General features: G+C 41.0%; 1 protein-coding gene across 1 annotated transcript in view; it reads left to right on the top strand.

The window, feature by feature from the left end:
- The window catches only part of pum1 (pumilio RNA-binding family member 1), a 31,298-nt gene extending 5,556 nt beyond the window's left edge, over nucleotides 1–25,742 (top strand). Inside the window, 23 exon segments of the mRNA XM_079654211.1 lie at nucleotides 1,442–1,463; nucleotides 1,465–1,614; nucleotides 3,117–3,239; nucleotides 4,183–4,251; nucleotides 5,326–5,431; nucleotides 6,805–6,998; nucleotides 7,316–7,488; nucleotides 7,592–7,856; nucleotides 11,323–11,416; nucleotides 14,013–14,111; nucleotides 14,259–14,401; nucleotides 14,838–14,976; nucleotides 15,190–15,324; nucleotides 15,834–16,118; nucleotides 16,317–16,559; nucleotides 17,985–18,255; nucleotides 19,598–19,727; nucleotides 19,994–20,128; nucleotides 20,856–20,993; nucleotides 21,955–22,080; nucleotides 22,315–22,436; nucleotides 22,840–23,032; nucleotides 24,072–25,742. Coding sequence (XP_079510337.1) covers nucleotides 1,442–1,463; nucleotides 1,465–1,614; nucleotides 3,117–3,239; nucleotides 4,183–4,251; nucleotides 5,326–5,431; nucleotides 6,805–6,998; nucleotides 7,316–7,488; nucleotides 7,592–7,856; nucleotides 11,323–11,416; nucleotides 14,013–14,111; nucleotides 14,259–14,401; nucleotides 14,838–14,976; nucleotides 15,190–15,324; nucleotides 15,834–16,118; nucleotides 16,317–16,559; nucleotides 17,985–18,255; nucleotides 19,598–19,727; nucleotides 19,994–20,128; nucleotides 20,856–20,993; nucleotides 21,955–22,080; nucleotides 22,315–22,436; nucleotides 22,840–23,032; nucleotides 24,072–24,203 — 3,487 coding nt within the window. The 3' untranslated portion in view covers nucleotides 24,204–25,742.
- The last annotated feature ends 1,396 nt before the right edge of the window (nucleotides 25,743–27,138 follow it).

Here is a 27,138-nt window from a genome sequence, read left to right as displayed (position 1 = left end):
TTTCTTAATTTCAGGTAGTGGCTGACAACTAGTGGGGTCTGCTTTGGTTATTTGATAAATAGAGCAGGAATTACTGTTATTGGTGGTTCACTGCATACTAGGGCTGCACGATATTGGAAAAAACTGACATTGCGATTTCCCCCCCCCCTGCGATATATATTGCGATATGAAAACATACAGAAATTGAAGAAAATACTTTCTTTTTTTTTTCCGCAAACCATCCTTTCTTGAACTTTAATGCTATACAATTGGTATTTTTTTAACTATATTGAACCGGATGAAGGATTTTAGTGACGGACGTCTGGATCTTAAGTTTTCAGGGCAACAAGCTGAGCTAGCTCGGTTAGCAGCGCCAAACTGCCCTGGAGAAACACATGAAACTACTTTATTCAGTGTTTTTACCTTTAATCACCGGGTCCGTCCGCTTTAGAGATTTGATTGTGGTTTGCTGTGCATGCAGAGCTTGTATGTCACTCACTCAAGTACCCCTGACATGAGAGCCGCGCAAGTTTTCCTTTCCAAAATCGTCACGACACGATATATCGTGCAACCCGTGACCAGTTTGAGGTTGATTTTGTTTACATTGTCCGTCCGGTGATGCAGATGCTGAAATTAGGTATTGTGCAGCCCTTATCTATTTACATGAGATGACACTGCTTACTTTTTTCATAACACCAACACTGACTCTGCACTTTGATCATAAACCACTTTTGGATTACATGACCCATTTGTTATGCTACATGTTTTTGTCTTCTGTCAGTAGGGTTGTAAAACATGGATCATATATTGTGTTGGTTGCAAGTACAGTATAAAATGGCACAAGGACAAAGTTATTGTGACATAGTTACTAAGATAAGTCTGACTTGCTTGCCTGCTTCTGACTGGATTTATGTTACAACAGGTTTGTTTGCTTAAAATTAGACTCATTTACCGGTTTATAAGTTACATCTTAACTTGCGCAAAATGATAATCCATTTTCTGATGTAATATTATTGAACACATGAGACCTCAAACAGGGAAAGTAAAATTAGTTGGTTATGTGGCTTAGAAGTTGGAGGTTTGCAACCTGTCACCTGCAGCTCTTCGTCTGACACGTCACCGTGCTCCAGTACTTCCTGCAATATTTCTAACTCGGCTGTCAAAAGTGCCTATTGTCTTGTTTTGTAACATGAAGCTGCAGCAATATGAAATGTCCAGATGGAATTAGCAGTCACTTAATGCGGCAATCTTTTCCAGGAATTTCGCCACAGACAGCGTTCATAATACTGTAAATACATCAATATTACAATTATGTTCATCAGGGTGGCATTGGCTCAATCACCAACGCCTTATTTGGTTATGGAGAGTGACCTGTCAGACATTTATTTAAATGAAAGCGTCTTATGTTGTCTTATCTTAAAGGTTGTTCAATGCATTGACCCAGTGTTTTCTCTCTGGACAGGCTGTGGTGGAATGAGCAGTGTGTGTGTGTTGAAGAGGAAAGCAGTGCTCTGGCAGGATTCATTCAGCCCCCACCATAGAACTACATCTCCCAGCATGCCCGTAGTGCTGAGCAGCGGAGGACATGCCCCTCCAACTGGGCAGACCCCCCAGGCCCCGCCCCCCAGCCAGCAGGTAAAGCCCACCACCTTGACATATCTCGTTCATTGATGGACAGACAACTGTCTAGTACTAAAGCCTTCAAGGCTCCAAAATGGACCATTGCTTATTGTCCCTCTCCTGCAAGCCAGCTCACATTCTCTACATTTATCCACTTTTTCATCGCAAAATGTAATTAAACAGCTAATAATTGTTACATTTGTATGTACAGTAATAGTCTGTGAAGGGTTAAATGTCTCGTTATCAACTTTGTTCATTAACTATTAGCACCTATACTTGTCATTTTCTGCAGATCACAACAATAGCAACTCATAGCATCAACAGTATGGCTACTGCGTATCATAAGGTAGAGCTGGAGGAGGCTGTTATTCAGACGGGACCTGTGTACATATTGTTCAACTGAATTTGGGCAACATTACATGTAACATGCTTGAGATGGTGGAAGTCATAACCTTGGGCTCTGGTGTTTATGATGGTCATAACTAATAGATACATGAATATAAATTGTTTTCATAGCTGTAGTTTGTTAAGAGGAACACCAATTAGTTAAATGTATGTAGGGTTTGTTTTATTGTCATGTAGTAATGCTGTTAGCCTTTCATAGTTACTGCTTGTCAGACAGGCTAACTGAATTATTTTAAAAATATTTAATAAAGATGATCTGAAGTGTCCTCTGAAATGAATCAGTAGTGAACAATGTCATGTCTCGGTTTAAGTGAACTGTAATGTGTGAGGGCAATAAAGTGTCTCCTTAAAAACAAAGTTAAAATGTTTCATGACTAATCCTGGAAAAAACAGTCCAGTCCATCTGATAAGTAGCAATTTAGTCTGATTAAAAGGCTTTTGGTAACTTGTTCTGCTGCACGCTTTGCGTGTATAGCAAATGGCCGAGCCCAGCTGTTTGCAGAACGAGATGACTGAGTCTCTGACGACGTGTTGTTCTGTGGAAAACTTTTATGTTTACCCTCAAAATGAGTAAGAGAGGAAGTCAGCTTACGTTTGCCAGTAAAAAGGAAATGCAGCCTCTTATCAGGTGCATTTGATTTTTAGAAGAAAGTATTTGGCCTAAATGCCTCAACCAATGGAGCTGTTTTGATAATAATTATGAATGTACAATTATTTCCTTGTGGGATTGAATGTCTTTGTTTTAAAAATGTCAAGCAGATACATTCCTTTGGAGATACTTTAGAGTACTCATCCTGATTTTTTTTTTTGACAATTCAATATTGTTGTAGGGTTGTTGTTTGATTAATTTGCCCTTTTCTTACTTTGAAACCTTGGTTTATGATATTTCTACTCTATATTTGACATGTATTTGGCTATTTTATTGCATTATATTAAGGTTAAGTTTTCTTGTGTATTTGACTGTTGGCATGCTCAAGTTTTATATTTATAATACAAAATGATGAAGGTAAATACTGACAGTCCAGGCTGCATGTCTACAATTGTCTGCTTGTTACTGTTGTCAGTAATTTCAGGATAATGTGCACCTGTGTGTGTGTCTGTGTGTCTCCCAGGGTGTGGCGGGTGCTGGACGTTCCCAGGATGATGCCATGGTAGACTATTTCTTCCAGCGGCAGCACGGTGAACAGCCCGGGAAACATCGCTGGCCCGCTGGAGACAACATCCATGACAGCCAGGTGTGTGTTGGTGTATGTGAAGTAGGAGCATTTTAACACTGGTTCTGTTGTTTTATCATGTCATATGTACTTCTGTCTGCTTGTAAAAGTTGACAGAAACATTTCTACACAGAAAACGTAATTCTTATGTAAACATTGCCTTTCGACTCTGTGTGCAATACACTGTTGATGCTAACATGGTCATGTGTAAGGGATGTAGGGAAACTAAATCTTTCAAAGTTTCAATTGTAAGGGAAAAAACGAAAGCATCAATGGCCATTTATTTAAAAAAACAGGCACAAAGTTCAATTTCTTTTTAAGGTTACACCCCTTTTTACTGGTGGTAAAAACAAATGATGTTTAAAACTACAGGTGCCAGAATACTTGTAGAAGCTAAACAAACTTTCCTTGAGGTCAGACAATAACTAACCTTTTGTCCTTCATTCTCTGAGCAAAACGTGATCTGATTTTATTCTGCACACAGCATGAGTCGGCAAATGTTCAAGTAGTTTGTCACATCGATTGGAGCTTTAAGGTTTTCCAGCCGCTCCCCTGCAAACTATTATGCAAGCTACAGGGTTCCGTCTAAAGCTTGCTGACAAATTGCTTTTACTATGATTTCTTTATAATAAAAGTCAACAAACATGATGCTTTTTATGAGAAGCTGCAGGAGGAAAAGATGTTCAGTTTGCAGTAGCGCTAACTTAATTCGGCATTTTTTCCTCTGAAAGTTGCCACGGACAACATGTATAAATATTACAATACTTTATATAAACAAATTGCCATGGGCTAAATGCAAAAACATAATTCTGTGACATACAATTGTATATAAATAAAAATCATTATCATTATTACTTTACAAACTTTTAACTGTAGTGTTACCTACTGTAATCATCTGCAAATATGTTATGTATTCAATCACTATGTAACCTCTATAAATAAAGCTGGGTTTGTGTTTATTCAGGTGCGTTCCATGGACGAGCTGAACCATGACTTTCAGGCTCTGGCTCTGGAGGGACTCGCCATGGGAGAGGTGAGGCATCAGGGGTGATGGTCGGGGTAGTGTTGGGTCTAGAGAAGATGACTTACGTACACACATGGCCTTTATATCTCGTCTGATAAGCATTTGGGCTCTGGCGTGTCAGCAATGTTATTTGATATTTAAACTTTAGATCACCTACTGAATTTAAGGAGCATTGGATGCAGTACGTCAACCCATAATGTGAACATGGCTGATCTGAGTTTAGGGATCCTGGCTGAAGAAACGCAGGATAGATTGCTCAGAGTCAAACTTGAAAAACAGGAAAACCAAGGAAAAATAAATGAATCAGTTGCTCCGTGGAAGCCCTGTGAGCCAAAAGGAGTGGGATTGAGTTGTGTTGGCATTGTTGTTCCCAAATGAAAAGCTCTGAAAGATGAGAAGAGACTGAAAAGACATGTTTCTGTTATTGTATTTAAGCTGTTTGGACTGTTGGCATTCAAACTCAGTCTACACCCTAGTTCTGTTAATGTTGGAACAGTGCCCTAAATTATTTTTGGCTTGTGAAACATAGTATGTTTGTTTGTATCTCATGGGCGGATATTGTTTGGCTGCTATGGACTCTAATGTATCTGTAATGAGATGTATTAACCTTTTACGAAAATATCCAAGAAATGAATATTCTGTTCACAAACATATCACGTCAACTCCCCATTCAAACACGATTGCTAGAAGTCCCCGATCACGTTACAGGAACATGGATATTTTTAAAACATGAATGTAGCAGACTGTAACCGATAATAGAAACTCCAGAGAGATTGTTACATGGTTTCTCTTAGACACAGGCTTCAATTGTGGGAGTGTTTTGTTTTGCTTCCTCTTTTCTCATCCAGTGCTTTTTTGTTTGGGGTGCATTCAGGGGTCAAGGTACCTCAGACAGATATTCAATGCAGGACTGGCAGCTTAACACCAACATTAAAGCACCACACAACTGTTCTGCTCCGATGTCCAGTTTTTACAAACGATCCTTTTATTTTTTTGTGGACATTCTGCTATGTGTGTTAAAAATATCTGTGCATCCATTTTGACCTTGTCTTTACTTCCCGCCTCTTTCCTGCTTCTCTGTAGCAGCTGCTACCTGGTAAGAAGTTCTGGGAGACGGATGACTCTGGGAAGGATGGACCAAAAGGGATCTTTCTGGACCAGTGGAGGGACAGTGCATGGGGGGCCTCAGGTATCCAACAGTCTGGCTTATGTTTGATACAGTGGCTGTGATAACGCAGCAAGAAGCATCAAGAAACCACCAGAACAACCCCCATCTTGTTTTAGAAAACATATATTTGGATTCCTGTCAGATTCACAAGCGGATGTCAAAGTTGAATCACACTAATTTGGCCATCAGACTGTTAAACTCAGGCACTGGCACTTGACTTTTAGTTTTTTATTTGAAATATTACTTTAATTATTATCTTTATATGTCTTATGTTATCTTGTATAGCACATTCTTATTACTTATATTATATAATATATTGTATTTATATTTTATTTTATTCATTCTATGATGGAGTAACTGTCACGAAAACCAATTTCCCCCTGGGATTATTAAAGAATTTCATATTCTGATTTTCTTCAGATGATTAAGATTTGATATTTCTTATAAAGTTAATCGTTATTTCTGGATGAGCACTAAAGAGATATCCCTGAAATTCTGAAACAGACTGGCTTCCCAATGTTTAAGAAAACTAGTCTTGTTCATATTTATTGTTTTGGACAGCTTTTGAAGAGCCACATAGAAATACAGCATAACAGACTACTACAAAATATTACATAACATCATTTTTTTTTAGGAAGCTTTAATTAAACAACTTAGATGCACCTAATGCAGCTGTGGGCAAGAAAAGCAATTACAAAAATTGACTGAAAATTATAACAGTTAAAAGAAATTCAAGACCCCGGGGGACTATAACCGATCAATGGGATTATAATAACACTGACTATTAAAATCCAATTAAAGACATCCAGTAAAATAAACTTACATCACAAGTTATATATACTCATATGCAGTGCTTGTACTGCTGTTTGGTTACTGATGTCACAATCTAAAGAAAAATCTAATGTGAGGAAATATAGACTTTCTCAGCAAATATAGTGACTTGTTGGGTGGGTAACATTTACTACAGTTAAAGTGGAAAATGGTGCTGTGTGATCACTTTAAAACATATTTGTAATTTAAATGAAACAGAACACCTTTAAATATATTTAGGGATGTAACGTTCATTCATTTAAAAATATTTTTTTGTTATTGACTAATCTGCAGATTATTTGACAGAACAGAAAAGGGTGACAAATGATTATCTTAATTACGCAATCTTGTCTGTCTTATTTCAGTCCAAATAACACAAACATAAAGTTTATTAAGGACTAAAACTGGGAAAATAAGTACATCTCGATATTTGAGATGCCTATCAACCAATTATTGCTTCCTGCTGATGATCTTGTTAATAATGCCTATGTGTTGGAAGCCATCACTTTCGTGGTTTATAAGTCTCTGAAGTTGCTTTCCCCCGTGCATCAATTTTATTTAACAGTCCCCAATCCTCATGTTAGATCACTCCGTGTCTCAACCAATCATGGTGTCCCGTCATCCAGGGCAAGGTTTCCATGGCGGTGGTGAAGTCGGGGTGGGCTCCGTGATGTCCCCGCGCTCTGAGAGTGGGGGGCTGGGAGTCAGCATGGTGGAGTACGTCCTCTCCTCCTCACCCGCTGACAAACTGGACTCCTGTCTCCGAAAAGGACCCTATGTAAGTCTTCGAGTGTGTTCTCTAATAAACATTCTCATCTCCTATAATCTATTTTCTTTCTCTTCCAGGTCACTATTTATCTAATCTTAACAATTTAGACTTCAGAATTACATCTTGTCAGACCCTTCTGTCATTTTCTTTTTACTGTCTGCCCTCTGTCAGATTTAAAATAAGAACAGATCTTTCCCCACGTCCATGTAGCTCTGTCCTTCCCACTCCTTCCTTTTGTGTGTTTGCCATCTGCCGCTGCCAGATCATTTGCACCTCTATAATTCCGTTTTAATCACTTTTACTTCTTGTCTCTCTCCATCACGCAGGGGCAGAGGGATGTAGAGGTGGAAGAGGAGAAAAGGGAGAAGCCAAAAGCAACATTTGAAGCAGAGAAACTGAAAGAACTGACAGAAGTTGAAGTTGATGTCATCAACGACGTCATCAACCCCAACGGGATGCCCGTGCAGAACGGCCTGGACGTCAACGTCAAAGAGTTTTGGTACGACTCAGCGTCACCCAGGCACACACACAACCTGAAATAGCTCTTGTCCTACAAATAGCCTTTTACATGTAACTTAACTCCCCTTATCCCACCCCTGCAGTCGTCCCCAAGGCAACATGCCGGTCCCTGGTCCTGAGGGAGACCATCTAGGAGGCCCCGGCGGTGTAGGGGCCGATGGCATGAACCAGATGGGAGGTGGAGGAGGCCCCAAGCCCCAGGAGGACTTCTCTGGCGTGGAACAAGGGGGCGTCAGCATGGACCAAATGGAGTCAGTGATGGAGCCGCTTCAGTTTGACTACAACTCCCAGATGCCCATGGACTCCCAACCCACCGTGGGCTTATTTGACTACGCCAGCCAGCAGCAGGTGAGAGTAACACGCAGAGAGTAGAGTATAACATGGTTAATCAACTCAGTGGAGCTTGCAGGGTGACAAGTGTGTTTGTTAAAGAGTATTCAGGTTGATTCTTAAATTAAAGGATTTAAAAGTATAGCCATTCCTACATAGTTGTTTAAAAACTAAACTTTTCTAGAAAACTAAACAAACTGCAAAAATGTACTTGTGAAACAAATTTAGAAAAGTCAAAATTAAATTAAGTTTAACAAATGTAAAATTCTGAACTTTTATAACCTTGGTATACAAATATTTCTCATTAACTCTGCACGAGACTAAAATGGGGTTCACCTGTTGTTGTGTGTAATGTATGTGTGTTGGTTAAGAGAAAAAGGTGCTTGGTATTTTTATTATTGTTACTATCAGGGAATGTGCAACCAAACCCTGGTCCACCCAGTAGTAGCAGTAGTCAGATAGCTACTCCTGCTGATTTTATTTCTAGGTCTGGGTTGGGATTAATTCACTTAAATGTGCGCAGTCTGTTACCTAAATTAGATTTTGTCCGTATTTGGGCGAGCTCGACTGATGCTGATGTCATTGTCTTATCAGAAACGTGGCTAGATAAATCCATTTTGGCCTCTGACATTTACATAAATGGTTATAGTGTATATCGCACCGACCGTCCTAAAAAAGGTGGTGGCGTTCCCATTTATGTGAAAAATAAGTTTTGTGTAACCAAGATGGTTTCCAAATCTATTAGTAAACAACTAGAATTTTTAGCCGTGAATATCGAAGTAACAAAGGGTCAACAGGTCATGGTGGTGGGCTACTACAGACCCCCCTCAGCTGACAAGGACTCTTTATCTTCATTGGCAAAACTTTTATCTCAACTTGCGTACAAGGAAATAGTGCTGCTTGGTGATTGTAATTGGGACTGGTTAACTTCTGTGTCAGAGGATTTTAAAAACCTGTGTACCTCTTTGAATATTACTCAGATTATAGATAGTCCTACTCGCCCAAATATTAAGTCCTCAAATAAATCCTCCTTAATTGATCTCATTTTAACAAATGTTCCACATAAATACTCATCTGTGGGAGTATTTGCTAATGATGTGAGTGACCACTGTGTTGTAGCCACAATTAGGGACACTAAGGTCCAAGAGGTTAAACCTCGTATTATCCTAAAAAGAGACAAAAAACACTTTGTGGAGCAGGGTTTTGTACATGATCTGTTTGATTTTGATTGGGGTAAAATTGATCTGTGTGCTGATATAGAAACTGCATGGTCTTATTTTTATCTTGGTTTTATGGAAATGATAGATAGACATGCACCTCTGCGTAAATTTAGAGTGAAGGGACGAGACAATCCTTGGTTTTCTGCTGAACTGTCCAGTCTCCTTCATGAGAGAAACAATGCCTGGGCAAAGGCTAGGAAATCAGGCTCAGAGGTAGAATGGCTACGCTTTAGGCAGTCAAAGTACTATTTGTCAGTTACCACAGAAAACGTAAATAATCCTAGGAAATTTTGGAAAGCCATAAAATCGATTTCCACTGGTGATATCCCAAATGAGCTACCTCCGTGCCTCACCACAGTATCTGGCATTATATCAGACAAGGCAACTATGCTAAATTGCTTTAATAAGCATTTTGTGTCTTGTGGCTCTCTGTTGGATTCTGTCACTGACTGTGCTTCTGCTTCTGTGAACACTCCAATCCCTGACTCTGAACAATGTGGTCTGGAAAACCCTTTCAGTTTTACTCCTTTTATTGTTGGTGTTGTTCATGAAGCATTATCCAAGTTAGATCCTAGGAAACCGGCTGGCCCGGACAACGTAGAACCCTTCTTTTTAAAGATAGCTGTAGATTTTTATTGCTCCATCTCTTACTTCTCTTTTTTACCTCTCCCTCAGCACAAATACAATTCCAAAAGTATGGAAGTCTGCTTATGTCTTGCCTTTACTGAAAGGAGGGGAGGCATCTATTTTAGATAACTACAGGCCAATCTCTAAATTGTCAGTTCTGGCTAAAGTACTCAAACGACTAGTGAGTGAGCAAGTAAAGGAATTTTTATGTAAAAATGATATCCTGTCTAAACATCAGTCAGGCTTCAGAAAGAAACATAGCACCATCACTGCAACAATGAAAGTGGTGAATGACATTACTAGTATTTGAGATAATAAGCAGAGTTGTGGAGCTCTGTTTATTGACCTTTCCATAGCGTTTGACACCGTTGATCATCGCATCTTAAAGCAGAGGCTACTCAGTATTGGCATATCCAGCCATGCAGTGGGGTGGTTTGTGAACTTCCTCTCTGAAAGGTCCCAATGTGTTCACTTTGATGGGCTGTCTTCTGAGTGGTTAAACATTTCTAATGGTGTACCACAAGGTTCTGTTTTAGGTCCACTTTTATTCTCCATATATATCAACAGCTTAGGTGATAATGTGGATGAAGCTACTTTACATTTGTATGCGGATGATACCGTGATGTATTGTGCAGGTACCTCCATTAAAGAGGCGGTTGTTAAATTACAGGCTGTTTTTAACATTATTCAGAATCAGCTCTGAACTAAAGCTTCTTTTAAATGTGGATAAAAACAATGTAATGCTATTTTCAAAAGCTAAAAAGACACCAGAGCCTGTTTTAGATATTGTAACTACGCAAGGGAAAAAACTTGAAGTGGTAACCTGTTACAAATACCTTGGTATCTGGCTTGATGACTGTCTCTCTTTTAAACTGCATGTCAATAACCTGCTAAAAAAACTGAGGGTTAGGCTAGGTTTCTTTTACAGAAACAAGTCCTGTTTCTCACTTGAGGCCAGGAAAAGGCTAGTCACTGTGACCTTTTTACTTGTGCTGGACTATGGTGATCTGTTTTATATGAATGCACCGGCCAATTACCTGATCAAGTTAGATGCCGCATATCACAGTGCACTGAGATTTGTGACAAACTGTAAAGCATTAACCCATCATTGTACCCTGTAAGCAAGGGCAGGTTTGCTTTCACTAACTGTATGGCGGCTCAATCACTGGTATCTTTTTATTTACAAAGCAATGTTAGGGAAACTTCCATCCTACATCTGCTCCCTGATCTCACGGCGTATTGTAAATGGCTACTGCCTGAGATCGAATGCTGTGGTTGTATTAAATGTGCCAACTGCTAGGACTGTCTTAGGGAACACAGCTTTTAGATGCGCAGCTCCGCTAATTTGGAACAGTCTACAAAAGGAATGGAAGTTGAGCAGCTTGGTTCCATTACATGTTTTTAAAGCTAGGTTAGATGCTATCCAATCGGAAACTGTTGGTATCTGTAAATGCTACTAGCTATACAAAATGTAGTCAATGTAAATATGCCATATGATGTCCTCTTTGTTATTCTTTCATGTTTGTATTCATGTTGGAACCTACTTGCAGCAGGTCACCATTGAAAAAGAGGTCAATGATCTCAATGGGTTTTCACCTGAATAAATAAAGGTTTTGAATTGAATTGTGTGTTAGCAGCTGTTTCAGAGAAACAACGCCCTCGCAGTGCAGCAGTTAACAGCAGCCCAGCAGCAGCAGTACGCCTTGGCAGCCGCTCAGCAGTCTCACATTGGTAAGAGTGTGCGTGTGTGTGTTCACTGTCAGCAGCTTAGGAACTGACATAAGTTAAACGTTTTTTTTTACAGCACTGGTCTAATGGTTAACTACATACCCCTATGGATGTCCTCCACCTAGGAACTTTTTTGTTGACTAAATCAACAAATAAGCAACAAGGGAATATCTCCTCAAAGAATCTCGCTAAAGCAACACTTTAAATCTCGTCATGCAAGAGATGACCCCATGCGTATCTTTGAAATTAGTCATTCATCATCTTTCCTGATATCCTTAACGTTTTTAGGTTTCTAGCAGTGACCCAACAGTGCCTCAGTGGTTGCTGCAATTTTTAGTTTTTTCATTAAGGAAAAATATAGGTTGCATATAAAAACTCCATGTTGTGAGTCGCATAGTAACTCATTAATGCTGGGTAGATATTTCTTACATTGCAAGCAATTGTTACCATGCCTAAAAGATCTTTTAGAATTTGTAGCATCATGTAATCATTTAAAGAATCTGGAGAACTCATTTAGTGGGAATGCTGTTAACAGCATTCAGACTAACTGTTATTCTACGGACGAAAAGTTTATTATTCCGTCGGTATTTTGGCCCTCTTCTCCTCCCGCATTGAACATCGCAGAAACTCCGTTCAAACATCAAAACGTTCAGCTCTGTCGGGAATCGATGGCTATTACTTTTCTCATTCATAACTTTCATAATTCCAGAGATACATCCCATAATACATCACATTTTTAACATTGAAGTCAATGGAGAAAATCTTCAGACTTCAACAAATCTTCATGCAATTCAACTGCTAACTGTTCATTCATACTTTCACTCAGACAAGTCATTCCAACTTTAAAATGTTACACATCTTTCTGACATTATTCGTGTAAAACAACTTTTAAATCTGATTCTTACTTTTAGAGATATTAAACATTGTTCAGACCTTGTTTTAGAGGTTTTCTTCACATTGTAACATTAACTAGAGTGTGTGATGTCACAGCTAGAGTGGAGGACAGCTTGAAATTCGCATTCATATTTATTTTTTTAAACTGCCATAATTCCCAAACCCTACATTACTGAGACATAATTTATCATGACAAACGTAGGAAAATATCTCGTAGCTTGAAAAATGACAAATAATTAAGCAAAAAATAATTAAACAAAATGCTTTTTGAGGGCATGAAGTGACAAAAACGTTCAACATTCCTCCATTAAACCCCATTGTAATTTCAGGCAGATATTTCCTCACGGTAGCAGCCGCACACCTTTAGTTGAACTGCCAAAAATGCCACATTATTAAGCCGAAACTACACAAAAATTACACTTCAGATACTCAACTTCCTTGACATGCTTTACGTTTTGAAATTTCACATATATCTGTTACGGTTCTTCCACAAAACGTTCACATGTAAGAGGTTTATCTCATTCAGAACAATGAAGCCTTTGATCGCTACAGAGCTCGTTAGCTCAACTATAAACACCTGTGTAATGGAACACGATGATGTCATCACTCCAACTGACATGCTCAGAGCAGCAGACTTCAGATAGCAGTGTGCAAACAGTCCAGCCATGAAGACATCTAAGGGACAGTTTTGAGATTTCTTCAAATGCCGTTGCCATGGCAACACAATGCTCGCCTTGAAACACGGTTTTCTCATAACTTCAGTGAAAATACTCCAAACAGCCTAGAACTTCACAGGTTTGGAAACGATGCAGCCATCGAAACATCTAAGCGTAGTATGGGGTGTCATCAAATGCCGTTGCCATGGCGACGGACCACTCGCCATGAAACACGATGTGGCTGTAAGTCCCATCGACACGGTCCAATCGTCCCCCAATCTTCACTTGTATATCACCGGTCCATGCCTCAACAGCTCTACGCCAAATCTGAGATCTCACCATATGCCGTTTCCATGGAAACGCATCCCTCGCCATAAAACATGATGTCACTATAACTCCTATGAACATGTTAAAAAAGTGCTCAAACTTCACATGTGTACTAACAGTCCGGCCGTGAAGACATCTACGGGACAGTTTTGAGATTTGCCATGGCAACACAATGCTCGCCATGAAACACGGTTTTCTCATAACTTCAGTGAAACTGCTCCAAACGCCCCAAAACTTCACAGGTTTGGTAACGATGCAGCCATCAACGCATCTAAGCGTAGTATGGGGTGTCGACAAATGCTGTTGCCATGGCGACAGATCATTCGCCATCAAGTTAGTTCAGAAGTTTGCAGTTCAAATATTATGCTGCTTTTCCAAGCCTTTTTACTTTCTTTTCTTCTCTCATCACACATTCAAGCCCCCAGTGTTCATGTATCATTTCAATCTAAATTCTTCACTTTCTTCTTACACATTACATTTCAGCATAGCAGTTTAGCATCAGATTTTCAGCATAAAACATTCCCACTAGCAATTTCTTCAGGAATTGCATTCTCTAGTTTTGATTAGTATCTAGAATCTTAATGACAGTGTTGATGGTGTAAGCCCTGAAGTGGTCATCTTGTGTTTTGAAGCTTTCTTTGTAGGAACCTCTGTTCATTTCTTCAATGAGTTATGTAAAACCTTTGGCGCCTGGTTCTCCTTTCCCCTCCATGTGTTCTCAGGTCTGGCCCCAGCGTTTGTGCCCAACCCTTACATCATCAGTGCGGCCCCTCCAGGGACAGACCCCTACGCAGCCGGACTGGCAGCAGCAGCTACACTCGGTATGTTTTTGAAATGGACTCCGAGGCCATTAAGATTCTATTGAAAAGATTTACCAACACTCCTGTGAATTTATTTGCTACAGTTATTGCATACATAAACACAGTTGTCCTATCCTTACTGTATTATACATATTTATTTGCGACTAGGTCCGGCAGTGATGCCTCCTCAGTACTATGGTGTGACTCCCTGGGGGGTCTATCCTGCCAGCCTTTTCCAGCAGCAGGCTGCAGCAGCCAACAACTCGGCCAATCAGCAGGCGGCAAACCAGAACCAGCAAAACCAACAGCAGGTCAGTCGGCTGCTTGCCAAAAAACTGGCATGCTGATTGCCAGTGGCTCAAGATGTATCTGCCTCCTGATGTGCCAAATGAAATGTGCATTGAGTCTTACTTCTGCTCGGATCTAAAAGCTGAGAACTCGTTGCAGCCTGTTTTTGGATTATAAACTACTCGGCCGGAAATATTTCATACAACTGCTTATTTACTCCTGCTTTGCTCATATGCTAATAAAAAGGATCGTCTCCTTTTCTGGCTCATTTATCTCTCTGTGTGAGCACACTGTTTAAGACATTAACTAGAGTTGAATGTGACCATGATGGAAACGTATGTCTACTGCACACCACAGGTTCTCTGCTTTGAAACAGATTTTGGAGCACTGGTTTTATATTAATTTGGATATTTGTGATGACAATTAATATGCTTTTTTGTTTTTCTTTTTTTTATACAGGTAATGCGTGGTGGGGGCAACCAGCGGCCTTTGACCCCCAGCCAAGGTCAACAGAATCAGCAGAATGACCAGCTGGTTGCAGCAGCAGCAGTCAACTCAGCCCTCGCCTTTGGGCAGGGGTTAGCAGCGGGAGTCCCAGGTAAGAAAGAAACTCTGCAAAACCGGTTTTATTACTCTGGAAAAACGGCCATTGCGTTGGTATTGCAGCAACATTTTCAGACAGCTTACTTGTACAACTGTTTAGTCAAAAACACTCATATGTGTATCACTCATAATGCTACATGTAACAAGGACAAGCTAAATTCAGTAAAGCTACATTTTAAATATTCCTGTTTTGGTCTCTCTCACTCAGGCTACCCAGTCCTGGCCCCTGCAGCCTACTATGATCAGACAGGGGCCCTGGTGGTCAACACTGGAGGCAGGAACGGCCCGGTCCGCCTCATGGCCCCCGGCTCCGTCATCATATCTCCTTCCGCAGCACAAGCAGGTAAGACAGCCGGGTATGTAAAGGTCTGCAGGACAGAGCAGGATTTTGTGCACACAAAACAACAGATGGCACATTGTGGTCTTTAAAAACATGTCCAGAAAGACCCATTCATCCAGCACATGCAATTTAGAGATTGAGACTATACCTTCAAGTTTAGCTTTTACAAGCAGTTCCCATGAGTCAGTGCTGTTAAGAATAATTTAGTAAAGGGGGAATGCAGCTTTACGTTAAATCTACAAGATGATACTCTTCCCCGTTCAAATAACGATGTTGTTATTGCACTATTATCTCTACGCACTAAAATTCTAAACGAGAAATATGTTATTTTATTTCCGGTCGGTCCGTCTGATTTTGTGGCCTGTAAGGCGTGAGCATTAAAGTAATCTTAACCCTGGAGAACCTGACTGCCATGCTCTTTGTGCTACTTATAAAACACTAATCTAGTATGACTTTTTTTACTCAAAGTTGTTAAAAAGCACACACTGCTGGTCCTTTGTCCCTCCCTCCAGTTGCAGCAGCAGCAGCCTCTGCAGGTGGTGCCAACGGGGGTCTGGGCGGGTCCAGCGGTCCGTTTCGTGCCATGCAGTCCCAGCAGGCTCAGCAGCAGGGCGGCCCGGGCGGCGCTCTGGGAGGAAGCTCCTTCTACGGCTCCTCCTCTCTCAGCTCCTCCTCCCAGAGTTCCTCTCTTTTCTCACAAGGCTCTGGCCAACCGGGACCAGGTTCTGCATCGTTGGGCTTCAGCCAGCAGGCCTCATCCTCACTCGGGGCCTCGCTGGGAGGCTTCGGCACTGCAGGTAGGAATCACCTTTACTAAACAGTATTCTGCTGGAGTCTATGTTATTCTGAGGTCGACATGTTTTTTTGTTTTGTTTCATAGCTTTAGATTAAATAATAAGCTTTTACTTAATAAAGCTGTTCCAATTAAATGAACAGTAGATCAGCATTCCACTGTTAGTTCTGATAATCTAACTTGTATGTTTGTCTCCCTCTAGTGGCCAACTCGAGTGGTGGCAGCGGTTCCAGGCGGGACTCCCTGACAGGCAACAATGAGCTTTACAAACGCAACCCCTCCAGCCTCACCCCGATTGGCCATGGAGGTTTCTATAACGGTACCTTGGGCTTCAGTCCTTCACCGGGCCCCGTGGGCATGCCCCTCCCCAACCAGGGCCCTTCGCATTCACTCACACCCCCACCTTCCCTGTCCAATCACAGCTCCTCGTCCAACCTCAACCTGGGTAAGTGTCTTTGATCAAGTGACTGAATAGATTGAATTACATTGTTGTGACTTTATGGAACACAAAGCCAGCTTTATGTTGACGTGCCAGAACATACCCACTGTGGGTATTAATTGGACTTATCTACTGCACCTCTTAGTTGTGAGGGTGTTTAACACGGGTGTAAAGATGCTGTTGCCTCCACGGCAGAATCAGTTTGAGGTTCAGCACATGGACCTGGATTTTCTAAATCGGTCTTGATAAACAGTATATGATTCATATCTGAGTACCATGCATAAAAAGGACATTACTGTTGACGCCCTGCTGAGGTATCGTAGCCAATTAATTGGTTGTTGACACATCTACATCTATTTTGTAATATAATTACATTTGGTTTTTCCCTTGGTAAACAGTTGACAGACTGAAATGTATACAAACTTTCACATGTCACAAAACAATAATCAAACAAACTGACACAGCCAAGTTGAGGCTTGATGATGACTTGTGATATTGATTTCCTGCTTTGGCAAAGCAAGGTCATTGGAGATGTTATACTATACAGATTGAAGCTAAAGGAAATGGAAGCGCTTGAAAGGCAGGAAACCTTGCTCTGATACTCTCAACTACTTGGTGTACAGACTTTACTGGAGTATTTGTTTACATCACCAGGAAAACAATGGTGCACCGCACTCTGCAACAATTTCTAGGATGTGTTGTTACCACATGGGACTAAAGTTATTTAAGATCACTTAATCTGATTTGTCTTGCGCTCATTTACTTTTAAACACTTTTAATATCATTTGTTAGACTCAATTTCATTATACAACATTATCTAATGCAGCTGAATACATTAAAGAACATGAGGCAGTGCTTCCCTTCAATGCTATGTTTCCGTGCTGCAAAGCTTTAATGTAATTTTCATGATTTTAAAATGTTAGTACTGGTGTAATCAATTAAAAAAAAAAAAAAAAAAAAAGAATATCTGTAAAGCCATGCAAGTAATCATTGAGGCAGAGTTTCAAATTCTGTAAAATTCTGTAAAACATTTTCCCCCCAGTTTAAAAAAAATGGACAAACCATGGAACAAAGTTCATTTGAAATTCAATTCAAAGGTTTTATTGTCATATGCACAAAGCTACTGTGTAGAAATGGCAATGAAATTCTTCTGACCTGAGCTCCTCCAACAATGCAACATATATAATAAAATACAAAAAAAAAGTGTATATACATGTAAATAGAATTCCCACGCATTGCATGTTTTTGCCACTATAATATATACATGTCACAGTTTGATGATGTATATTAGAGAAAAAAAAGATTTTCTTTCTGTTTGAAAAAGAAGCATTGTCTTTGTATTCTGTCCTTTTTTGAGATCTAGGAGCGTTTGGGCTATGAGCGTCAGTGCCAGCTCTAACATACACCTCCCTATTCTCTCCCGCTCCACAGGAGGCCTGACTAATGGCAGTGGACGTTTCATCTCTGCAGCTCCAGGGGCAGAGGCCAAGTACCGCAGTGCCGCCAGCTCAGGCTCCTCCCTCTTCTCACCCAGCAGCCAGCTGTTCCCGTCGTCACGGCTACGCTACGGCATGTCAGACGTGATGCCGTCAGGCCGCAGCCGCCTGCTGGAAGACTTCAGGAACAACCGCTACCCCAACCTGCAGCTCAGAGACATCGCTGGCCATATCATGGAGTTCAGCCAGGACCAGCACGGCAGCAGGTACACAGGCAAAGTAGAGTTCACTGGAAATACAAAGTAGAGAAAAAGCAAGTATATCCCAATTAGACCACCTAGTCTTTCATCTTGGATGTAAATCTACATGCCAATAAAATAAGATGAATAAAGGCTCCTATTCACCGTGGAATAACAGTGATCTTGCACGTTCAGTGCGTGTCACACAGTGCCAAGGTCTAAGAAGATCTTAAGTGCAATCTGTGTCAGAATGGGCAAGATAGATTCTCCTATCATTGCAATAATGCTACTCAAGTGCTTTTTATTAGATCCTCAAACGTTTTCTTCTTCAAGCTTTCAAAACTGACGTTACTAGTTTAGCAGAGCATGTGTTTTGTTTTCAAAGCAAGCTGTTATAATTGTCCTCTCAAACATGAAGTTGTTTTTCTCTGACAGTCACAGGAGACATCATGAATGTTTTTTTAAATGCCGAGCCATCCAAATCACGTTAAATACACTGACAGTCATGTGTTAAACTGGCGAAGGACCCCTTTGTCATTTTGTCATTTGTCATTTGTCATTTGTCATTCTTTGTCATTCATCCCTTTGTCATCTGTCATTGTCAAAATATTGACCAGACACTAAAATACTGTTCTAGTTGGCAACAAAGATTCACCACATTTCTTCAACAATTTGTGAAGTTCAAAGTTGAGAACTGGATCAAAGTTCATGCTTGTTATGCCCATATTGTATATTTTCCAGGTTCATGCTCGATATATACCGGTATACATATACACAGTTTGGTCTTTCGTATTGCTTCTTCAGGATTGATATTCTCAGTATTAGAATTAAAAACAGAACAAACATGTCATTCAAATGTTACAATCTATACCGCTATGTGTGGTACAATCAGAGGGCAATTTGGGGGCAGGGGCACTTTTCCACTGAAAGGATCTATAAATACACCATGACGTCCAGTCTGCACATTCCAGACGTTTTCGTTCCTCAGTCTCGTCAACATCACTGAACTTTTTATCTCCGTTTTTTGCCTGGCATCCGTCACTTCACCTCACAGGCTGCTTGTTCTTGTCTTTTCTCCACTCTGACTTTCATCTCCTTGTGTCTGCCTGTTCCCTCAGGTTAAAGATATATGAGCAGATCTCTCTCCGCCTGTACATCTGTTTCACTTTAAAGCTCTGTCACTGTCTGATGTTCTCATTGTCCCAGTCTTCAAGTTCGTCCAAACTTTGAGAATCCACTCAGCAAACTGATAGGGTTTCAGAAAGCACACTTTCTCAGGAGGCTTTTATACATTGCCAAAGCTAAAGGAAATGAATAACATAGCAAGGTATATGAGGTTAATATAAGGCTCATCCTCTGCCTCCAACAGGTTTATCCAGTTGAAATTGGAGCGAGCCAGTTCAGCGGAGCGCCAGCTCGTCTTCAGCGAGATCCTGCAGGCCGCCTACCAGCTTATGGTGGACGTCTTTGGAAATTATGTCATCCAGAAGTTCTTTGAGGTATGTACTTTAATTCCATGTATTTATCCTTTTTTGTTTTTTAGGTTGATTACAAATGTTCTGCTTCACCAAGTGAGTTTTAGTTTGCAGTGGGAAAAGTCTGAGTTAACTTGTACAACGCGCTTGATTTGAATTAATTGGGACATCTCTGGAACTACACCTGATTTCTAGGTGCTTTGTAGCCGGTGTAATCTACATGTAATTGTGGGGTGTATTATCAAATGGATTAGAGGATTTAGAAGCTTTTTTGTTTGGTGTTTTTTCAGTTTGGCAGCTTGGACCAGAAGCTGGCTCTGGCAGAGCGGATCAGAGGTCATGTGCTGTCTCTGGCTCTGCAGATGTACGGCTGCAGGGTCATTCAGAAAGCTCTGGAGTTCATCCCCTCCGACCAGCAGGTCATTGTAAGTACACTAGTTCTCTTTGCTCTGTGTGAAAGTAACAATGTGCCAAGGTGACAGTGCCTTTTTATTTTATTAGTAAAACAACCTTTATTTCACCCTTCCTGACATAGCCCTGCTGTAATTCCGGCTTTTTACTTGTAGAAGAAATTCCAAATATCTTTGTCTCAATTGTAAAGTATTTTACTATCCATGTGCTCATCATTCAGCCTTGAATGAGGGTATACTACTGCTAATGGATCACTAATTTCTCTTTTATATAGTAGAACACTGCATCATAGGTGCGCTCTTCACGTAAAATGGCTTTTTCCATTTACATTATGGGTTTCATGTAAGAGCTGCCTCTTGTAGCAGCAGGATCCTTGTAGGCATTCTGTCATGAACAATGAATAAGGCTAATGATATTGCAGTTTATATGCAAATGCTACACTGCAGGTGTTGAGATAAATGCCACTGAATATCAACAGGAAATAATTGTGCTTAAATTCAGTGGTTTCGGGGACAGGTTGTGTGTTTGAGAGAGAGAGAAAGGGATCCATCTCTCCTTAATGGACCTCAATATATTTCTCCAGGGCAGCTGTTAAAGCCCACTGTTATTGGTTGGGCTGTGTGAAAAATGGCGAGTTTGCAAAATGCTTTCGGGCAATATTTGATTTCCCACAAACAATTACATGTCCCTCTTCACATTCTCCCCCCCTCACATTCTCTCCCCTCTCCATCCTCCCTGCAGAGTGAGATGGTGCGCGAGCTGGACGGCCATGTGCTGAAGTGTGTGAAGGACCAGAACGGTAACCACGTGGTGCAGAAGTGTATCGAGTGTGTCCAGCCTCACGCGCTGCACTTTATCATTGACGCCTTCAAGGGACAGGTGGGTGCCCTCTGCGAGCGCACAAACATTTCCACTTTCAATCACAGCAGCCTGCTTGTGCTTGGCTGACACACACACACACACACACACACACACACACACACACACACACACACACACACACACACACACACACACACACACACACACACACACACACCCCTTCAGGCAGTAGCATATTGTCACCACCAAACTACAAAGACACACTTTGCTCGGTCTTTTCCAGGGACAGGTTACATTACCATGGCAACAGAATCCTCAGCCCGCCGGCGACCGCCATCTTGTATCCGCCAGCTAAATGTTAAATTAGCATAAACTGGTTTCTGTGGTATGAGATTTGTAGGTATTATTGAAAAAGTAGAGATATAGACTATAATAGCAATACAGCAGAGAGTACATGTGAAACAACAAAGCACGGTGTATGAGAGGTCGTAAGGTGCTGCGTTATTAAGGCAGGCTTACGCAAAGAGGGTCACAGTAGCGGATGTAGATGAATATACCTTACCAGACATACATCTAGTCGTAGGCTATATACATATTTAATAACACACCTACACACAGATTCATAAAGTGTTGAAGGAAGTATTGCGTTCTTATGTTTGATAACAGTGACAGGTTTTGGTTTCACTCTTATTGTTGCGATTGTAAATGTCACTGATGTGTGAGTGTTTTGCATCTGTTGTTGCTGCATGTTTTCTACACGATGGCTCACGTTTGATTGTTTAGCTGAAAGCATGTCAGGAATGTGTCTTCACCTTCGCAGCAGGGGTGGGCAGGAGGGTGTGTGAAAGTATGTCTCTGATCATTTGGTGCTGTAATCCCAGAGACTGTGACTTTTTATTTTTTTATGAAAACAGTTTGAACTGAGGCAAATGAATGCCTTGTTCAACTCACTGAGCTCCAGGAACACTTAGTGTATGCGTTGAATAAGTAAACATGTGTAATTATGTGTGTCTCTCAGGTCTTTGCTCTCTCCACTCACCCTTATGGCTGCCGAGTCATCCAGCGCATTCTCGAACACTGCCTTCCTGAACAGACGCTGCCTATACTGGAGGAGCTCCATCAACACACAGAGCAGCTGGTGCAGGTAACATACACACACACACACACACACACACACACACACACACACACACACACACACACACACACACACACACACACACACATACAGTTACGTTTTCCAGCAAAGTGATGAGTAAATAAAGCATCTCTCAGTCCAGATTTTTGAAGCGAGCTGCGTGTTTGACGTGACGTCAGCAGCACCAGCTGGTGTCCTCACGTCTTTATTCAATGTGTCTCTGTGGTTTGTTTGATTTAGGACCAGTACGGCAACTATGTGATTCAGCATGTTTTGGAGCACGGCCGAGCTGAGGATAAGAGCAAGATAGTGGCTGAGATCAGAGGAAACGTCCTGGGACTCAGCCAGCACAAGTTTGCCAGGTAAATTCCACATCTGACACACACAAGGTTTGGATATGACCCCCCCCCCCCCCCCCCCCCTTCCCTAAAAAAAAGGGTACGTGCAATCCACGCTTTTATTTACAATCTGTAAACAGTACCAGCTTCCGCTTTAATTTTATATGGTCACTTTGAAAAATATATATACTGTTAACCTTTTTACCATAGTTTACTTATCTGCTATTGTTTTTTACTTATTGTGTTTTTTTATTAATAACGTGTGCCTACTTTGTTGTTTTTTTAAGTACAAAGTAAGTAGTAAGTCTATTCTCTTAACTTTATCTGCACTATACTTCTGCTGTTGTACATTTTCCAGTTGCGGGACAAATAAAGGGAGTCTGATTTGAATATACATTTATGCTCACAACTCCCTTCCTCTCGTTAGTAACGTGGTGGAGAAGTGTGTGACCCACGCGTCCCGGGCGGAGCGGGCAGTGCTGATAGACGAGGTGTGCAGCCTGACTGAGGGCCCCCACAGTGCCTTATACACCATGATGAAGGACCAGTACGCCAACTACGTGGTGCAGAAGATGATCGACGTGGCCGAGCCCACCCAGCGCAAGATCGTTATGCACAAGGTACGTGGGAACAAAAAGGTCCCATCATAATAAGATAAGGTTGTTCCTAATCCCTTCAGTTCCAATGTTTTTACTGGAATTATTCTGGTGGTATCATCGGACATCTTGCACTTGGCAGATGTGACACGCTGGGCGATGCTCTATTAATATGATTGACAGCTTTGGTCAGCCTTTTTAAAATACAGTTTAGTGAGGAGAGGAGCTGTCAGGCAGCCTGCCGTCTCAGAGCTCGGCTTTAGTCAAGCAGCGCGGCAGAGAGGAGACGATGCAGACTGCAGGAGGAGAACGTAGGGAGGAGGATACCTGGAAATATGTTGAGTAATATAAAGGTTTAATTCTTACACATTAGATCAGTTTAAATTATACTACCTTGAGTATCCTACGGGATATGTATCATTTTTATTATCTTTGTTAATCTTTTTTTGCATTTAAGATCTTTAATAAAGCAAAAATATTTATATACAATAACTGGATTAATTGATTGTTTAGGGTTATTGGCTGCAGCCCTTATTGATTGCTTTTATGAAGTTGTAGAAGTTATGTCTAACTATTTCAAGTACAAATGCGCTTGTTCTGCAAAATAATTCCATATTTGGAGCTACAAAGCTGCAGTGATATCTTAGGAATTATACATTTTGACAGGCATTACATGGAGTTGTATACATTTAGAATGATACCGAATTGACTGGCCGGAAATGTACAGATCGGAAAACCACAAACTATTGTCCAAGTTATGTCTTATAAATCTTGTTTTGATAAACATCAATCTCTTCCCTTGGGGGGACAAAAAGCATGTTTCTGTCGGGCCATCAGCCCCACCCTTCACTTCCTGCCCGTCAATAAATCAGGTCTCTTGTGTCAAGGGTTCCCTAGGCAACAGCATACGCACAGCATATCATTGATTTCCAGAATAGTGGTTTGTTGGTGTTGTGGTTGTGACGCCTGCACAACAGAAGGGCAAACACCAGAACAGGGGGTGATGGGTGTGCACAGATCCAGTTTGAACATTGTGTGTGTGTGTGTGTGTGTGTGTGTGCAGATACGGCCCCACATCTCCACCCTGAGGAAATACACGTATGGAAAACACATCCTGGCCAAGCTGGAGAAGTACTACATGAAGAACGGAGTGGACCTGGGTCCTCTCTGTGGCCCGCCCAACGGTATCATGTAAACTGACTCCCCCTCCCTCCCCTCCGGCCTGAAGTCATGTCTGTCACCCCCTTCCCTCTCTACTTAGCCCTTGTTAAAAGCTCTCATGTCTCCTGACCCCTCAGAGGGCATCATGCCCACTCTCCCCCTCCAAATCCTGTTCACAGAGGACGTTGAGTACCCTTCTTCTTACCTTTTTGTTTCCATGACAACCTCTCGGGAGGAGCCTGTTGCTACGGGCAGCCTTAGTTTTTGTCAGATTTTGTCGCCCCTCCCCCACCTGAGCCCAGGCCCACTGAACTGGGGGAAGGAGGGCAGGGAGTGGAGAGAGAGAAGAGAGGCCGCTCCACTCCCTCCTTTTTTTTCTGTTTCCTTTCGTTTCCTCGCTTCTGATAAACTCTAAAAATCATTTCACTTTTTGCTACTGCTGCACACACAATCCTAGTGTCCCCCTCCCCCCCCCCCATCCTAGATATTTACCACTATGAGATGGACGAGTATTTAATTTGTCAGACGTCACAGAATCATAGACACACACGCCATCAGCTAACCAGCAGACAGATCATTTAGCATGGGAGATTCGTTTTCTGGTCTTGCTTCTATAAATATAACGTGTATACTTGGTGTAGACCTTTGCATATATATATAAATATATATATAAAACTTTGTAGTTTTTCTGGTTTTTGATGTTGAATCTGTATCTATAATGTATCCTAGTAGTGACCACATACTTCTGACTGTATAATTGTACATTTGTAAACCCTTGTAATGTAAAAGTGCTTTACCACCCTTTTTGGTATGAGAAGAAAAAAGATAAAAAAGCTCACTCTGACAGAAAATCTTAGAAAAAAAACCCTGTGCATTTCAGTGTATATTCTCACCTCCTTGGTTGTGACATTGAGTTGTTGTATATTGTAAATTGTAATATCAAATTTTTGTTTTGAAAAGCCCTTTCTATACAGCGTAGTACTTGTACAAAGATTCGCCACGCTTGGTTTTATCTTTATCTTGTCACTGCTTAACTTAAGACGTCGTTCTCCCACTGACTCCCAATTGGACACGTTCTGTTAGACTTAAAGTGTCTTCTGCTTTATGTTGAAGGTTTTTTTGTTTTTGACCTTTTTTTAAGATCTTTTTATAGGAATGCTTTACCCCATGAAAAGTGTCATGTGTATGCTGGCTGGTTGGGAGAAATAACTTTTACTCATTTAACCCCAAACCCCTCGATTACATGACTTTTCAGAGGGGTAAACCCATGGATTGTACAGAGGAGATTCTTGTGTTTTTTGGCATTTCTCTAGTGCTGTAAGTGCTGTATCATACTGTCCATGTCCTTTTGGGTGAGAGAGGCAGCCCGCCACAGCGCGGTGTACATTTGGAGCAGCCTTGTGTATATTTACTACGAGCACACCTGTAACCATATGTGTATAGTTAACAGAACCTGTGTATGCTTATTGCCTGGGCAACTATTTTTTGTAACTCCTGTTGTAGATTGTCTCTAAACAATTGTGTGATCTTTATTTTGAAACCAAACTGAACAAAAAAATCTTTGAAAATGTAACCGTCTCAAGTGTCTTTTATTGTTTGTGACGCTCACACAGGGTGAAGGGACAGAGCTGCAGATTGCTGTTTTTCTTATTTTAAGTGTCTGTTTTATGAAAGAGGATCGGGATCTGTGCCACAGTTTCTCTTGCAGCCATTTGAATAAATGTGTTCGCACTGATAACACTGCAACACACAGCGTGAGTCAGAGCTTGCTCTAGTTTCTTCATAAATGTGACTGATTAATAGGCCTGGCATCTTAGCATGGCAAGCAGCAAATGTAAGTATACTATAATAATTATACTTCTGACATGAGTAATGACCCTAAAGAGATTAGGCATGAGGCAGAGCACAGCGATATGCATGCCAGCCGCTCTCTGCTCTTAAGTAGAGGATAGGTTGGCATGCAGTAAAATGAGTTGCTTTATATATATCGGTGTAGTAAACAAACCAAATATTTATGATACCAACATTCACACTACCAATAAAGCTACTAGGGATTATTTAGTAAAACAAAACCTAGAAAAGATGCAGAACTGTAATGTTTAGAACCATCAAAATGTGGAACAAGTTACTAATGAACCCTGGAAAAATCTAATACATGCTTTAAAAGCCTAAAAAAACTGATGTTAAACTGAACGCTAACTATTTATTGTGTCTAACTGTTAACATTTGTACAGGTCTTTTGTATGCTAGGAAGCTATTGGGGATCCAAAGAAAGGATTCCCAGACTTTACTGCAGGGTGGGGTCGGGTGTTTTTTTAATCATACCATCCCTCATGTGGTTTTCTAATTGTATCTTCTAAAGAAACATGAGGACAAAACGAATCCTGCCCTCACTTGTCCAGCTTTTGTTTGGAGCATAGGTGGGAACAGCCAGGATGTTACTTTGAAAACAAGGCAGTTTGGGTGTGATGATGGCAGTAATCCCATGGCTTTGTTGATTTCTTAAAGTGGATAACAATAATAAACCCTTCAGGATGTGAGGACTGAGGGTGCATTACCTGCAGTGATTTTAAACCCTGAAACTAAACTCAAGCTGCTGTTTTATGGATTACCAAACATGTTAAAACTGTTGTGACTACCCCCGGGCTCTGACCCTCAGTGACCCCCGACGCCTGTGTTTGTAATTATGTTTGTGGCACTTTGATTCATTGCAAAGTAAACATAACCTTAAACTGTGTCCTGGGTTATTACTGCCCTTGTCTTTTTTAACAAGATGCAAATTCCTATATATGTTAGTGTGTGAAACAGGGTGTCAATACAAGTCAAACAGACGATAAAAGATCACTTTCAAGCTCAATTAAAAAGCACTTGTAGCGTGTCAGTTGTTGAATTAGCTAACATCAATTTAAGATATCAGGTTTTACTTTAAATGCTTTGAATGATTGGTATTAACCTTTTCAATGACAGAT

Source organism: Notothenia rossii (genome assembly GCF_949606895.1).
Source record: "Notothenia rossii genome assembly, chromosome: 10".
Taxonomy (NCBI): Eukaryota; Metazoa; Chordata; class Actinopteri; order Perciformes; family Nototheniidae; genus Notothenia; species Notothenia rossii.
Note: the sequence above shows the minus strand (reverse complement) of the source record. Positions and strands in the feature narration are given on the sequence as shown.